General features: G+C 40.0%; 1 protein-coding gene across 1 annotated transcript in view; it reads left to right on the forward strand.

Moving 5' to 3' along the window:
• LOC128304269 (sodium/hydrogen exchanger 3) overlaps positions 1–13,585 on the forward strand; it is a 48,077-nt gene that overhangs the window by 20,548 nt on the left and 13,944 nt on the right. The window contains exons 4-16 of the mRNA XM_053041430.1: positions 3,367–3,824; positions 3,896–4,016; positions 4,134–4,272; positions 4,636–4,853; positions 4,918–5,001; positions 5,063–5,271; positions 5,342–5,467; positions 5,546–5,700; positions 6,393–6,528; positions 9,464–9,520; positions 9,591–9,668; positions 9,746–9,818; positions 11,409–11,516. Of these exons, the coding sequence (XP_052897390.1) occupies positions 3,367–3,824; positions 3,896–4,016; positions 4,134–4,272; positions 4,636–4,853; positions 4,918–5,001; positions 5,063–5,271; positions 5,342–5,467; positions 5,546–5,700; positions 6,393–6,528; positions 9,464–9,520; positions 9,591–9,668; positions 9,746–9,818; positions 11,409–11,516 (1,962 nt within the window). The remainder of the gene's footprint in view (positions 1–3,366; positions 3,825–3,895; positions 4,017–4,133; positions 4,273–4,635; positions 4,854–4,917; positions 5,002–5,062; positions 5,272–5,341; positions 5,468–5,545; positions 5,701–6,392; positions 6,529–9,463; positions 9,521–9,590; positions 9,669–9,745; positions 9,819–11,408; positions 11,517–13,585) is intronic.

Consider the following 13,585-nt stretch of genomic DNA (forward strand, 5'->3'; position numbering starts at 1 on the left):
GAAATGGGAGAAACGGCGCACGGGGCTTCGCATTAGCTCGTATGGAAAGCCAGCCAGAGTGACCAGCTGGTGACGGGAAGATGAGGCCCGTGGGATGTGTTGGGCTTCAATTTCACGCCATCACGCATCTCAAGTGGCGAACGGTCGTGATCCGACAATCTGGGACCTTCATGCACTCGACCCATCGAATTGGAAGCAGTATCGGGAGAGGCTGATGGATGATGGGGCAACGCCATCAACAACTTGCCCGATGCATGCCAGTGGTTGATGAGTTAGTGGCAGAACATTTTAATTGCTTTCCGTCCAACATGTTTCCATGTACGAGCCGGTGTACTCCTGACAACGCAATTACGCTTCCATGCCGATGTACGTGTCGCTTTCAGTAATTTAAGGAGTTATGCTATGTGTAATGATTTTTTTAAATTGTAATAATCTTGGTCTTGTATCTTTCATACTGTGTTCATACTATAGTTATTAAACTTGTATCGAAATTAATGGGTTTCGGTTCTTAAATACTGTAACTCAAATATCCAATCGATCGTTTAATAAGAAAAAAGTAGAGACAAGACAATAAGCATCGGTTCATTCTACGTGCTAAATAGCGGTGAGGTCGGTGGCAAAAGAGCAGCTTAAAATTAATGAAGATATTATTCATTATCTATGGATACAAGCTTAGTGTCTGGATATACTCATCTCCATTTCAAATAAAAACACGATTCTAATAGGTCATTACGGTAGCTATTTTAACTGCGGCACTCACGATGAATATTAAAACCCGCCGACGTATTTCCACGGTCGATCGTATTGTTAACCTTCATTTAAAGGCAATGGATATGGGCGGAGAAAAAAATTTACATCTCGTTTGTTTACCTCTTTTCGTGCCACTCGTTAAAACAGCATTTCGTTACAGGACTATTACCTGCTAACTCAATTGCGCTTATCAGCAGTATTATTATTAGTACCGTGTTGTCTCCGTGTTGTTGCATAATGCACGGAAAGATGAGATGCCACTTTTCCGCCGTTAAAATAAATGTATCCATGTGAGCTTACGTGTTTTTCTTTTTTTTTGCACGTCGTTGTTTATCGCCGGTGAACATTTCCACGAAACACCCTGCGTGAACGTTGAATAAACGCCATAAAGCTCGGGATCAGCAGCGAAGCGTAGGAGGAACCGCACGGTCAGAATTGAACCCACCCATCGAACAATATCCACTTGAAAAAGGGCTTAAGCTATGAAGAGTGTTTTCACCCTGATTCAAAACTCCATCGTATTCATCCCCGTATGTGTATCGTGAGCTGTGATGGCTTTAAGGTTGCAGTGGTTGCATCGCAGTGCGCTCGAAAAGGGGATTCTTGGAGAGGATTGCACGGAGCACACGCTAAGATCAAAACGCTGTCGCCCTAAATGGATGCCTGTGGTGTGCAGTTTTCTGTTCGTTGTTTCTGCTCGAGCAGTCTAGTCAACGTAATGGGGAGAAATATTACCAACATGCAGCTGCTTCATATAAGGACGCGTGGCTTGATCCAAACAAAAGAAGGTTAAGGATTGTTCAGAGACAAAACCAAAAGGTTATGTGGATATCGATGACGTGATACTTTTCTTGATTGTATTTGTTTGATTGGTTTGGCTGTCGTGAAATAATATAACCTCAAATTTTACCGAAACGTGACATCATGCATGCCCGTTAAAATAGTACAATTCTCCTTTAATGGTTGATGCAGTCCTTAAACAAATTATCTAGAAAAGCCAATCAAAAAACTGTTTGTGAGGTTTTAGTAGTAGAATTGTCCTTAAAATGGCATTAAGTTAAAAAATTAAGAGCTTTCGTTTGAATGTTCGAGAAGACGACTAAACGGTATGGTAGGCGATGGACAATGTTTGCAAAGCAAGTGGGCTGATAATTGTTTGGCCTAAGACAGTAAAACTGTTTTTTGGCCAAATTATTTTTTTGTATTCAACATACGTCCCTTCAATGGCGATATACCGATTTTAGCGGTCTTTAAATTTTTCGATACCCTTTTTGTAGTAGTATTTGTCATTTGCCTCAAAAAAGGCCTCAATTTCGGCGAACACCTCTTTATCCGACAAAAATTTCTTCTCAGAGGACATCCTTTTGGGGTCTGAGAAATGGAGTTAGTCACTGGGAGCCAGAACTACGAAATATGGTGGGTGGCGAAGCAATTCGTAGCCTAATTCATGAATTTTTGCCATTGTTTTCATTGATTTGTGGTACGGTGCGTTTTCTTGATGACACAAAATTTTTTTTTCTTCAAATGTTGCCGTTTTTTGGCGATTTCGTCCTTCAAACGCTCAAATAACTTGATATAGTACTCGCTGTTAATGGTCTTTCCTTTCTCAAGATAGTCGATGAAGATTATTCCTTGCGAATCCCAAAAAATGACGCCATAACCTTGTCAATTGATTGTTGCGTTTTCCCCGCTTTGAGGCAGGTTCATCGCGTCCAGTCCACTCAGATGATTGTCTATTGGACTTTGGAGTGAAGTGGAGAAGCCAAGACTCATCCATGGTGACATATCGACACAAAAACTCGGATTTATTTCGCATAAAGAGCTCCAAACACTGCTCCGAATCATCAACTCCTTGTTGTTTTTGGTCAAATGTGAGCTAGCGCGGCAGCCATTTTGCATAGAGCTTTCTCATATCCAAATACTCGTGAACGATATGTCCAACACGCTCCTTAGACATCTTTAGAGTGTCAGCTATCTCGATCAATTTCACATTACGGTTGCTTTTAATCATTTTGTTAATTTTTTTAATGTTTTCGTCAGTAGCCACCTCTTTTGGGCTTCCATTGTGTTCACCGTCCCTAGTGCTCATTTCACCACTTTTAAATTTAGCTTACCAATATTTTATGGTTAATTTTGGTGGAGCAGTGTCCAAAGACTCTTCATCAAACCAAGTTTTGGCTTCAACTGTTTATTTCCCCTTCAAAAAGCAATATTTTATCATCACGCAAAATTCCTTCTTTTCCATGATTACTCAAAACACAAAGGTTGCGTCACACAAAATGCTCTAGCTGATTAGGTTATGGCCCGAGTGCTGTCAAATTTGGACAGAATTCGTTTGAAGGTTGGTACAAACGAAATATGATGTGGATATAAATCTTCCAGCGCGATACATATGTTAGGCCAAACAATTATCAGCCGACCTGTTATATTCAATTTGTCCAACGAAATTATCACGACTGTAAAAAATCTTACTCAAACCCGCAACTTGGTATGCGTAAATTGTTGTTAAAACTGAGTTTCTACCAAGCGCAGAGAGTAGTTTGAACAATAATAGAAATTGATGAAATTTGGAGCATGTTAAATATTTTGCTAAAATGGTTTTCTCATCTTTCCCAGGGTTCCACATGACGCCCAAGCTGAGTCGCATTTTCCCAGAATCCTGCCTGCTGATCGTGGTCGGCGTCATCATCGGTGCGCTGTTGCGGTATGCAACGAACCTGCACGTGTCGCCCCTGACACCGAACACGTTTTTTTTCTACATGCTGCCGCCGATCATCCTCGACGCCGGATACTTCATGCCAAACCGCATGTTCTTCGATAACATTGGCACCATCCTCCTGATGGCTGTGATTGGCACGATATTTAATATCGCCACCATTGGTAGCTCGCTGTGGGCATGCGGTCAGACCGGCATCTTCGGCGTCGACCTACCGTTCCTGCACATCTTCCTCTTCTCCTCGCTGATCGCAGCCGTAGATCCGGTAGCGGTGCTAGCTGTCTTTGAGGAGATACACGTCAACGAGGTGCTCTATATCGTAGTATTCGGTGAATCGCTGCTTAACGATGCTGTCACGGTAAGTACGCCCGTCGATAGCAGCACGAGCGATTGCACTTACTAACGCGACCTGTTGGTTTCCACTTCCAGGTCGTAATGTATCACATGTTCGAGGTGTACAACAAAATTGGTGTTGACGAAATCATAGCCGTTGACATCGTGTCGGGCATTGCGTCATTCTTTGTGGTTGCACTCGGCGGTACCATTATCGGTGAGTGTTCTAACCGATCTATTATGGTGTAAGGTATTCATTTTCAAGAGCCTTGGAACATTAGATACCCTGCACGTGTCCAGCAATTACCGGTGTATAATTGTTTTCGTTTTGCAGGTGTCATCTGGGGCTTCCTGACTGGTTTGGTGACACGATTTACCGATCACGTGCGTGTCATTGAGCCGATCTTCATCTTTGTGATGGCTTATCTGGCGTACTTGAATGCAGAAATTTTCCACATGAGCGGTATCCTTGCGTAAGTGCTAGTTGGATTTGTAATCAATTGTCGAATACCTTTTCTGTCTAGAGTTTGACGTAAAGAGTGGCTAGTGCACAGATGAGATATACGATTACATAAAATTGCAGGCATTAAAATACATGCTCATTAATATGGTACATATCCTTAATGATATGGTTATCTTTGATGGCAAACACACATCTCTTTCATGAGAACATCATTATTTACGTTACGGTGCAACGGAATCATATTCTGCAAGCTGCAATTTTCTACAGTTTCCTTGAACTTCATACGATGCCACGCTTTATGATAAACTTAATGTCCCTTGGAGCTGTCGTATGTTTTCTGTTATAAAATGATTGTATTCTTCTTGTCCTGCAGCATCACCTTCTGTGGAATAACGATGAAAAACTACGTCGAACAGAATGTGTCGCACAAATCACACACTACCATTAAGTATGCACTGAAAATGTTGTCCTCCTCGGCGGAAACGATCATCTTCATGTTCCTTGGCGTCGCCACTGTTAACAACAAGCATGTGTGGAACACTTGGTTCGTTTTGCTGACAATAATCTTCTGTTCGGTGTATAGAATTTTAGGTTCGTATCGATCGCTTCTGCACCAATGTGATAGCGTTTACTAATATTTCACTTCCGTTCACAGGTGTTTTGATACTGTCAGCGTTGGCGAATCGTTTTAGAATTCACAAGCTAACTAAAGTAGATCAATTTGTTATGTCTTATGGAGGTAAGGTGCAACATCGTGCGAGAAAGGATGAGTTTTTAACGATGTGGTCCAATGTTTGCAGGCCTTCGAGGAGCTGTTGCGTTCGCTTTAGTGTTACTGGTGGACGAGGATCACATTCCGCTGCAGCCAATGTTCTTGACGACGACGATTGCGGTCGTTTACTTTACCGTGTTCCTGCAGGGTATCACCATCAAACCGCTAGTCAAAATTCTGAACGTAAAGCGTTCGAACAAGCGCAAACCAACCATGAACGAACGTATCCACGAACGGGTAAGATAGTTGTGAAGTTAGCATATTGAAGCCGCTGTTACATGTGTCATTGTTTCGCTTTCGCTTACAGTTTATGGATCATATGATGGCCGGCATTGAGGATATCGTTGGCAAGACGGGCAACTACAATATACGCGATAAGTTTAAGAGATTCGACAATAGGTTCATTCGTCCATATTTGATCAAGAATTTACAGGTACGGAATACCAGCAGTACACAAAGGTGGCGAATAGTTCAAATGAAACTCATTACTCTTACCGCTCACACACCACAGGGTCCGGAGCCGAAGATTTTGGAAACCTACTCTAAGCTAACGATGCGCGACGCCATGGACTACATGCGGCGCAACCCATCCACCATCGGACAAATGTCTGGAACTGAATCAATGAGTGCATTATTTAGAAACTACACGTCCTACTTCGGCGGAAGGTGCGGCGCTACAATGCTCGGCACATGGTAACGGGAAGCTAATTGATCGATGCATGCCACCCTTGCACACAGTGTGTGTGTTTTGTCGTGTTTGATTTAATTATTACTTTTGATTTCTTCTTGCGTTTGCTGTTTCGTGGTTTGGTCTCACCTGGCTGGAGACATCGCGGCAGAGCCCAGCATCCGTTTGGTATCGTTACCTTTTGTTTTTCGTTTTTCGGAATTCCAGCCACCCGTGTACAGCGCTAACGAGTACCTTCGCTGATGTTTGCTAGCTCGTAGAAGTTGTATATTTGCTCCCTACTGCAGAATAATGGCTAACGCTTAGTCAACCCTTTAAATCAGGCTTACTTGCTAAATTTTGCAAAATACGCAATATTTGCACTTCAATTCTGATTAGAGCGTGTAAAAGATTTGTTCTAGCTAAAATTCTTAACTTACTGTGCTGCTGCGAATATAGTGTAACGTGTAACTCTGCCTTTGGTTAGGTTAGATAACACGATAACAGTTAGATAATAGCTAAAGTACATGCATCCATTTATTAGTTTCGTTTGGTTGGAGTAGAGTGTGCCTGTGTTGATTATTTCGCAATAACCGATTGGTTTATTGCACCAGTAAATGATGTAACAGTCATTACCATGTTTTTTTCTTTCTTTGTATTTCCAAATATTTCTTGACGCGCATCATTGTAGCCCTAGCTTTACGAACCTTGAAAATTCGACCCGCAACCTTGATATGCAGGAGCTGGACTACAATCCTTCGAAGAAAGACTTAACGGATGCCAAAATACATCATTTGCTGTCGGAAGAGCTTAAACCATACCGCCGGGTGAGTAATTGTAGTTGGAGTCTACAAGAGTGTCGGTTTACCGATCGATAGTTCCTTGCACCAAGTCATACCACGCACTTGGTCAATTGTTGACCGAATTCAGTTCCATTCTACCGCGCAAGATACGATCAAAATTTAGTGTGACTGTAACTTAACTCAATATTGCTATTAATTGGGACGAAGGAAGATTAGGCCAGGGAAGATACTTACCATACTTTTACATACACGTAGCTGCTTGTTTATATCATGCTAGTCTGTTTGAAACAAAAAAAAAACTACACTGACACAAAGGTAATGCTAGGACTGCAAACACAACCTGCAAACCTGCAAAACGTTCCAGCTAGAGGTTACCCGTTATTCCCTGTAGAATTGTCCACATGTTTCTCACGACAAGTACTGGTACGATTAGTATCCATCCTCACCGTTACACACACCGTCTGATTTTGTGATCTCCAAATCACGATTTGTGTAATACTCACCCCATTCCGTTCATCCTATATTTGCACCCACATATTTGTAGCTATTTGAAATTCCCAACCAATGAATCGGTGTGCTGAACATTTTTCACATAATGAAAACTATTTTTTTCTTTTCTTTTCTCCTCTCGTCGCCATGAACAACCAAAAATGATTCCAATACGCTTCACTATTTCGAACAATCTTGTGCTTCTGTTTATCGCAACAAAAAAAAAACCATGCCGAATGCGAACATACATAATTTTGCGCATCCTCAAATATTTACCATCTCTGGTCCATAATGCGTGTCATGTTTTGCGCATTTGCGCAAACAAAATCGAACAAATTATTTCAATTCAACATCGCTTCCACAATTTGGTGCTCCAACGGACGTTCGAAAACAATCATCAATCCCGAAACAATCATCAACCGAACTGAACCGAACCAAACAAAACAAAACCAAAAAACAAAAAAAAACATCCCTAAAAATCGAACACCTACCACCCACCCAACAAAACATGGATCGAACGAACACCGCGCAACATGTGTCGCATTTTATCCTTCAAATATATCCCTGAATTTTCGCCAATTGGTACACGGACTGTACGACACGCAAATACTATGAAAAAAAAACATGCGATCGAATCTCACGGTTCCAACATTGATCCATACCGTTCTTATGCTAATATTGCTATTTGCGTAAAAACAAATACCAAATCCAAAACACAAAAATCTCGAAACGAAGGCTTCACTGCATACGGTACGAAAACATTAAATGATCCATTGTTGTATGATTTTCTTAATAAGCTAACTTTGTGTTCACTATTATACGGTTGTTGCGCCACGAAAGCGCAACACCAACCTGTTCTATTTGTGATCACCTCGTCCTTGTGACAATTAATTTCCACCCTTTCCTTTTGTTCATCACTGTTGCCTTCTTGTGTTTTGTGTCGTTCATCACTGTTTTATTTTCGTGTTTCGTTAATCATAAATTAAAAAAAAAGATGAAAAAGTGCACCGAGCACCAGTTTTCTTTCTCCTTTGTACTCTATTGATTTTGATTTTTGAGCGTCACAACAAAACACTAATCTAGCCAATTTTCTCTTCACCTCTCTCTCTCTGTACGTGTATCCTTTTTCTTTTATTGTGTATCCTTCTGTATGTGACTGTCCGTGCTGCATATCTTTCTGTGTGCTCTTCTGTGTTTCTGTATGTGTGCGTGTTGTGTGTGTGTTGTGTTGATCACTGTTCCTAACACATATATCCTGATCTCTGGGGGGTTTTGGACACTAACGTATGTGGCACGTGTGTTGATGGCGCATATGGCGACCCGTGAAGCAAGTGAAGGTGCGATTTGTTTTTCAACCAAACTGTTTCTTACAATTTGTTTCATTTTCTCTCAATGTAGCATTCGAATCGAAGCATAAAATATCTTTTTTTCTGTTTGTTAACGTGCATTGTGGCGCGATTTTTTTCCGGTGTAAATATGTTCTGTTTTTACGTGTATGTTAACTAACACAGGATCGTACGCAAACTGTATATATGCTTGCCCTGTTTCTCGTTACAAGATCTGTGTTTACATCAACATTGAAGTAATTATGTTGAAAAAAAAATTGTATAAAGTCAACGAATGTTGTTCATTTTTTGTTTGTTTTATATTAGCAAGCATTTTGTTTCGTAGATTTCATTAAAAATAAATCATGCAAATACTTTTATTTTCGCCAGACAACGTAACAAAACCCTTTTTTTGCAAAGTTATAATTATGAAAACATAAAATGTAGAAATAGGATTTTACGTTCTTCTTTTACATTCCATTGTTCCATTTACAATATTTGTGTTATAAATATTGACATAATTTTTCGAATATAAGCTCACACGCTCATTTGTTCATTTCTTGCCATTTGTCATTAAAGAACATAATTATTGGTAGTATGTGTATGTGAATTGATATAAAATTTCAGTGTTTATTGTGTACTATACTATTGATGTTGTATTTGTTTTTAGTCTATAAGCGCCATAAACGTCTGTTTATGTTGTCTTTTGGTCCAAATGCTTTCAATGAATGTTTCTGTAATCCGCTTTTTGTGATTCCTTCAAAGAAATGTAAAGAGAAAATGAAGTGAGGATCTATTTCAACTATTTTACGAAGCACTATCTACCACTTAGCATAACCCAAGAAGGTTTTGGCATGTTTAGTATAAAATGCACCTTGCTAACATCTAACATGGAAAAAGTCCTCGTAAAAAAGGAAGAAAAGGACAGAAGATTAATCTACTGTACTGGTTTACAATAAGCAATAATTGTTTCTTCTTTTGGCTCGATAATTGTGTCGTGTTCATTCCTGTTACTTTGTGTTTTCTTTGGAAATCATGTTCGAATGTCAGTTTAATGAACGAATACGAGTCAGCAAATTTATTTCCTTTTGCACATTGTTCGTAATTGGGTTTACTAATTATTGTTTCGTGATTAATTTCCACAGCATCGAAGACTTAGCTATAGCCGCCATGCCGTTGATGATCGCGACCTTTCAACACAGGTAAAGAGAGAGAGTTTGTTTTGCAAGAAGAAAAGATTAATCAAAAAAACGTAATCATGTTAAATTTTAGGTCAACTATAAGATGCAGATGAATATTCGCCGCATGATAAGCGAAAAGAAACACCACAAGCGCAGCAAACGCGTCAAGGTACGCAGGTGAAGCACAATATTGTCTTAGACTATTTGATAAATATTCGTTTTTGTTCATTTCCCAACCGAAAACAGGATGGTAAGCAGCAGAATCACGTCTCGTTCCCGGAGTTCGTGCAGAACGGATCGGCAAAACAGTTTGCGAACGGTACGAATGATATCGTTATGACTAATGATACTATTACGATTACTACCGACTACCATCCACCACCACCACAACCACTAGAACCACCACTAACCGATCAAGACAATCGCAAAAAAAGTAAACGAAAATATTCTCAGAGTCTTAACAAGTACCGTAGATTAGAAATAGGTAAAAATGCAGTTAATTCCTATGTCGTAAGCGTATGTTTTGATCGTATTTCGTGTATTTTTGATTATTTTTCTAGCCGTGATTTTTTCCACTCGCTATTCTTATGGATCTGTCTAAGATATTTGTGTTGTATACTCTTTGTCTAGTGATGTGTCGAACTAAATCGTATTGAAATGATAAGTTTTAATTTGTTATGCACTCTCTCTCTCTCTATTCTACGCTACATTCTATGCTCTTGATGTTCTAAACAAAATCTTTTCAAAACCGATACTGGAGAATTTAATTTAACTTATATTACTTTTGAAATGTTTCACACTTCCTCTTCTTAATAATGTCCTATTAAATGAAAAATAACAGCCTGTGTCTCCTGATTTTCTAAATGTGCAATCACATTAATACATGCAATTAGCGTTATTATTAAGTAATCTTAACTACAGTCAACCCTATTATAACGAGTATTTTAATCGTAATATGAAAATCTCATTATGTTGTCAAACAAATTACATTAAAAGTGAAGCCATTAAGCCATTAAAAGTGAAAAGTCATTAAGTATCTCTTTCCACATCAAAAAAATGCTCATCCAAAGTGTCCATGTTCATCCATGTAATTCTGCCTCGCCCAGATTTTTCTTGGCATCAGTAACTATATAAATTCTTATATAGTATAAGTTCTTATATAAATTCAATTTTCTCAATTCTCAACAATTGAGCAATGGGAGGCTAGATAATGGGTGGCTCATCGGATGAATTGCTCGGAGCAGCTTTAAACCATACAAACAAACATTAAAACAAACATACATACGGCCAACTCGTTTTCCTCGTTTTTAAAGAATAGTTTTGTAGCATTTAGATTAGCTCGTTGTCTGAAAAACTTATTAAAAGCGGTACTCGTTATAAAAAAGGTTGACTGTGTTCTCAATTTCGTTAGTGGCATACACTTAGTTCCAGATTTTTCAGTTATGTTGCGTTATTTTATAAAAGCGTCACTAAATCGTGCAGTTTAAACGACGAAACTCTAACGCACCGGTCGTACGGGTGATGAGAAAGTATTTACTTTTTTTGTGATATCTTATCTATTCATCCATCAATTTACACTTTCTTCTATCGTTTCATCTCAGTTATAGTTATTAGTTTTGCTAACATTATACTATTCTATGAGCACCATTTTCCATTTCGATGTTATTTGATGTCATGTTCACACATACTTAATATGTTTAACAGTATCTGCATACCCTGTATCAGTGTATGTTTTTTTTTCCATTTTTATCCCACTATCATCTGACAAGTTTTTTTTTCATAATTCGTTAGTTGTGCTATCACGTAGAAAGTCATATGTTTTTGTTTAAACATTATGTTTTCATCTGTACGGTTAGATAGCAGCCATTCAGCAATTAATATGTCTCTCTCTCGTTGGGCCATACTACAGATTACATCAACGAAGTGCTGCACGAGGATAACGAGGACGAGGAAAGACAGGCGGGACCGTCGGAAGACTGGGACGGAGGTGGCCTTACCTTTACCGCCAAATCATCGCGTAAGTGTGACGCTCGGCGTTCCGGGCATATTCGAGCATGTGAGATTGCTCGTTGAGTGGTTTCCAACATTTTTATTGTGTCCAACGGTGCGGAGTTTACTATCGAAGACGAAATGTCCACTGCGGTACCGACAAACAAACACTGTTCGGTGGTCTATTTCGTTTTTCTTTCCTATGTGGTCCATAATAATGCAAAGTCGCGTGCAATTCTTTAGCATCTTTTTGTGTTATCTCTCCTGTTACACATCTCTACTGCTTGGTATCTTCTATCTTTCTACACTTTCTGATCTCTGCTCGTCTGTATTTCTGAATATCTTTCTAAAAGTTGTTACTATTTTCGGTTTAGTCTTCTGTTTGTTCTACCAGTTTGTGTATTTTGGTTGGAAAGTAAATATCTGCTTGTAAGTTTTACTGATAGCATTAGCTATCTTAGCGTTTTTGTATTTTTTTTGTTTTGAAGTGTCCTTATCTTTGTGTGGAAATTGGGCAATTCTCATTTCATCTGAGGAATGCAATATTTAGACATTGTGATTGGGAAAGAACCTTTGGATCGTTTGCACGTGGAGTTCCTTTAGCGATTGCTAAGAAAGTCACCGCATTTTTGCTTGAATCGTAACTTTTGTTTGAAAATTGTCTTATTTTTCATAAGTATTCCGAGCTCTTAAAGTGCTGCCAGCAAAATAAATATCCTGCCAGGTTCTTTATCCCAATGCCTTCTGCGGTCTTTCGCTGTCAATGGGTTTTAGGTGTCTCTGCTATTTCTATCTGTCTGTCTATCTCTTCTTCTAGCCGAATCGCCGGCTGTAAGTGTAAAACAATCCCTCGCCAGCGGAGGAGACCGTGGTGCAAGTAAGACAACCGCCACTACTACTGCTAACAACAACAGCTCGCTGATCGCACATATCACAAGCCTGCCCGGGTTCGATCCCACCAAGGCACGCATTGTGAAGCACTACACGAGCAAGTTTACTTCCTCCGCCTCCGATCCCTCCACCTCATGCCCGTCCGGCAATCCCACCCACAGCCAAGAGCCCCACAGTAAAGCCAATAGAAACACCCTCACACTCAACACCTACAACAACAACAGTAACTTCAGCATCAGTTCCGCATCCGACAGGGAACGGATCACGCCGACGGCGGCCGAATCGTTCCTGCCCTGGCGCAGGGACCGATCCTATCAGACCTTCGGTATGTGCCCCGGTGGACGTTGGCCCACCTACCCAACCTACCACCCCCACCCCCCAAAAAAACACTGTGTTCTTTTTTTCGCAAGCTCGCTGTCTCTCTCTTGCGCTCTCACTCTTGTTTGCAAGTTGCGCTGCAAGTTTATATCGCAAGCTTTACCCGTTTAATCTTGCGTTACGTTTGGTTCATGTTCTGTTGTCAGTTATTGAGCAATTATTTTTCAGTTTTGTTTTTTTTTTCTTGGTACGAGAGCAGACGAAGCAAATGGAACGATGCGCTCAGTCGGAATGATTGGCGAACGCATTTTAAAAATAGTTCCATTGCATTACGAAATCTCTTTTGTACGATTACGGTTAGCGCAATGCGTAGCCTTACGTTTTGGTTGTTTAGATTACGTTTTATATCCTGCATAGGCAACACAAAAAAACAAAGATTAGCTCCTTAGGAGAATGCAAGCCAATTACGTTAGCTGTTTATTGTTGTACATTTTGTTCGATAAAGGTTCGATCGTTCCGTTGGACGGTCCGGTAAGTTATCGGTTTTCTTTTCCCGTTTTACTGGTTCTAGTTCTTAGTCAACACGTACACGTTTCTTTGCATGATGGTTGCGATTGTTTAAAATTTCCTTATGTTTTATATTCCATGATTACCAAACGCTGTACAAAACGATGACAATTAGTTTGTCCGCGCGCGTACAAATCACGGTCGCTGATCGTGTCGCGTTTCTGTAATGCCAGCCCGGTCCAGCTCCTCGAACGCGTAACAAAAATGTATAATTTAGCGGCTGCGACCTTGCGGAAAATAGCTCCCAACGGTCCGACGGATGACACTGAACTCACTGTTGTATGTTGCAGATCCGGTTTCACACTTTCCTGTTTAATCACA

The sequence above is a fragment of the Anopheles moucheti genome, chromosome 3 (assembly GCF_943734755.1).
Source record: "Anopheles moucheti chromosome 3, idAnoMoucSN_F20_07, whole genome shotgun sequence".
NCBI lineage: Eukaryota > Metazoa > Arthropoda > Insecta > Diptera > Culicidae > Anopheles > Anopheles moucheti.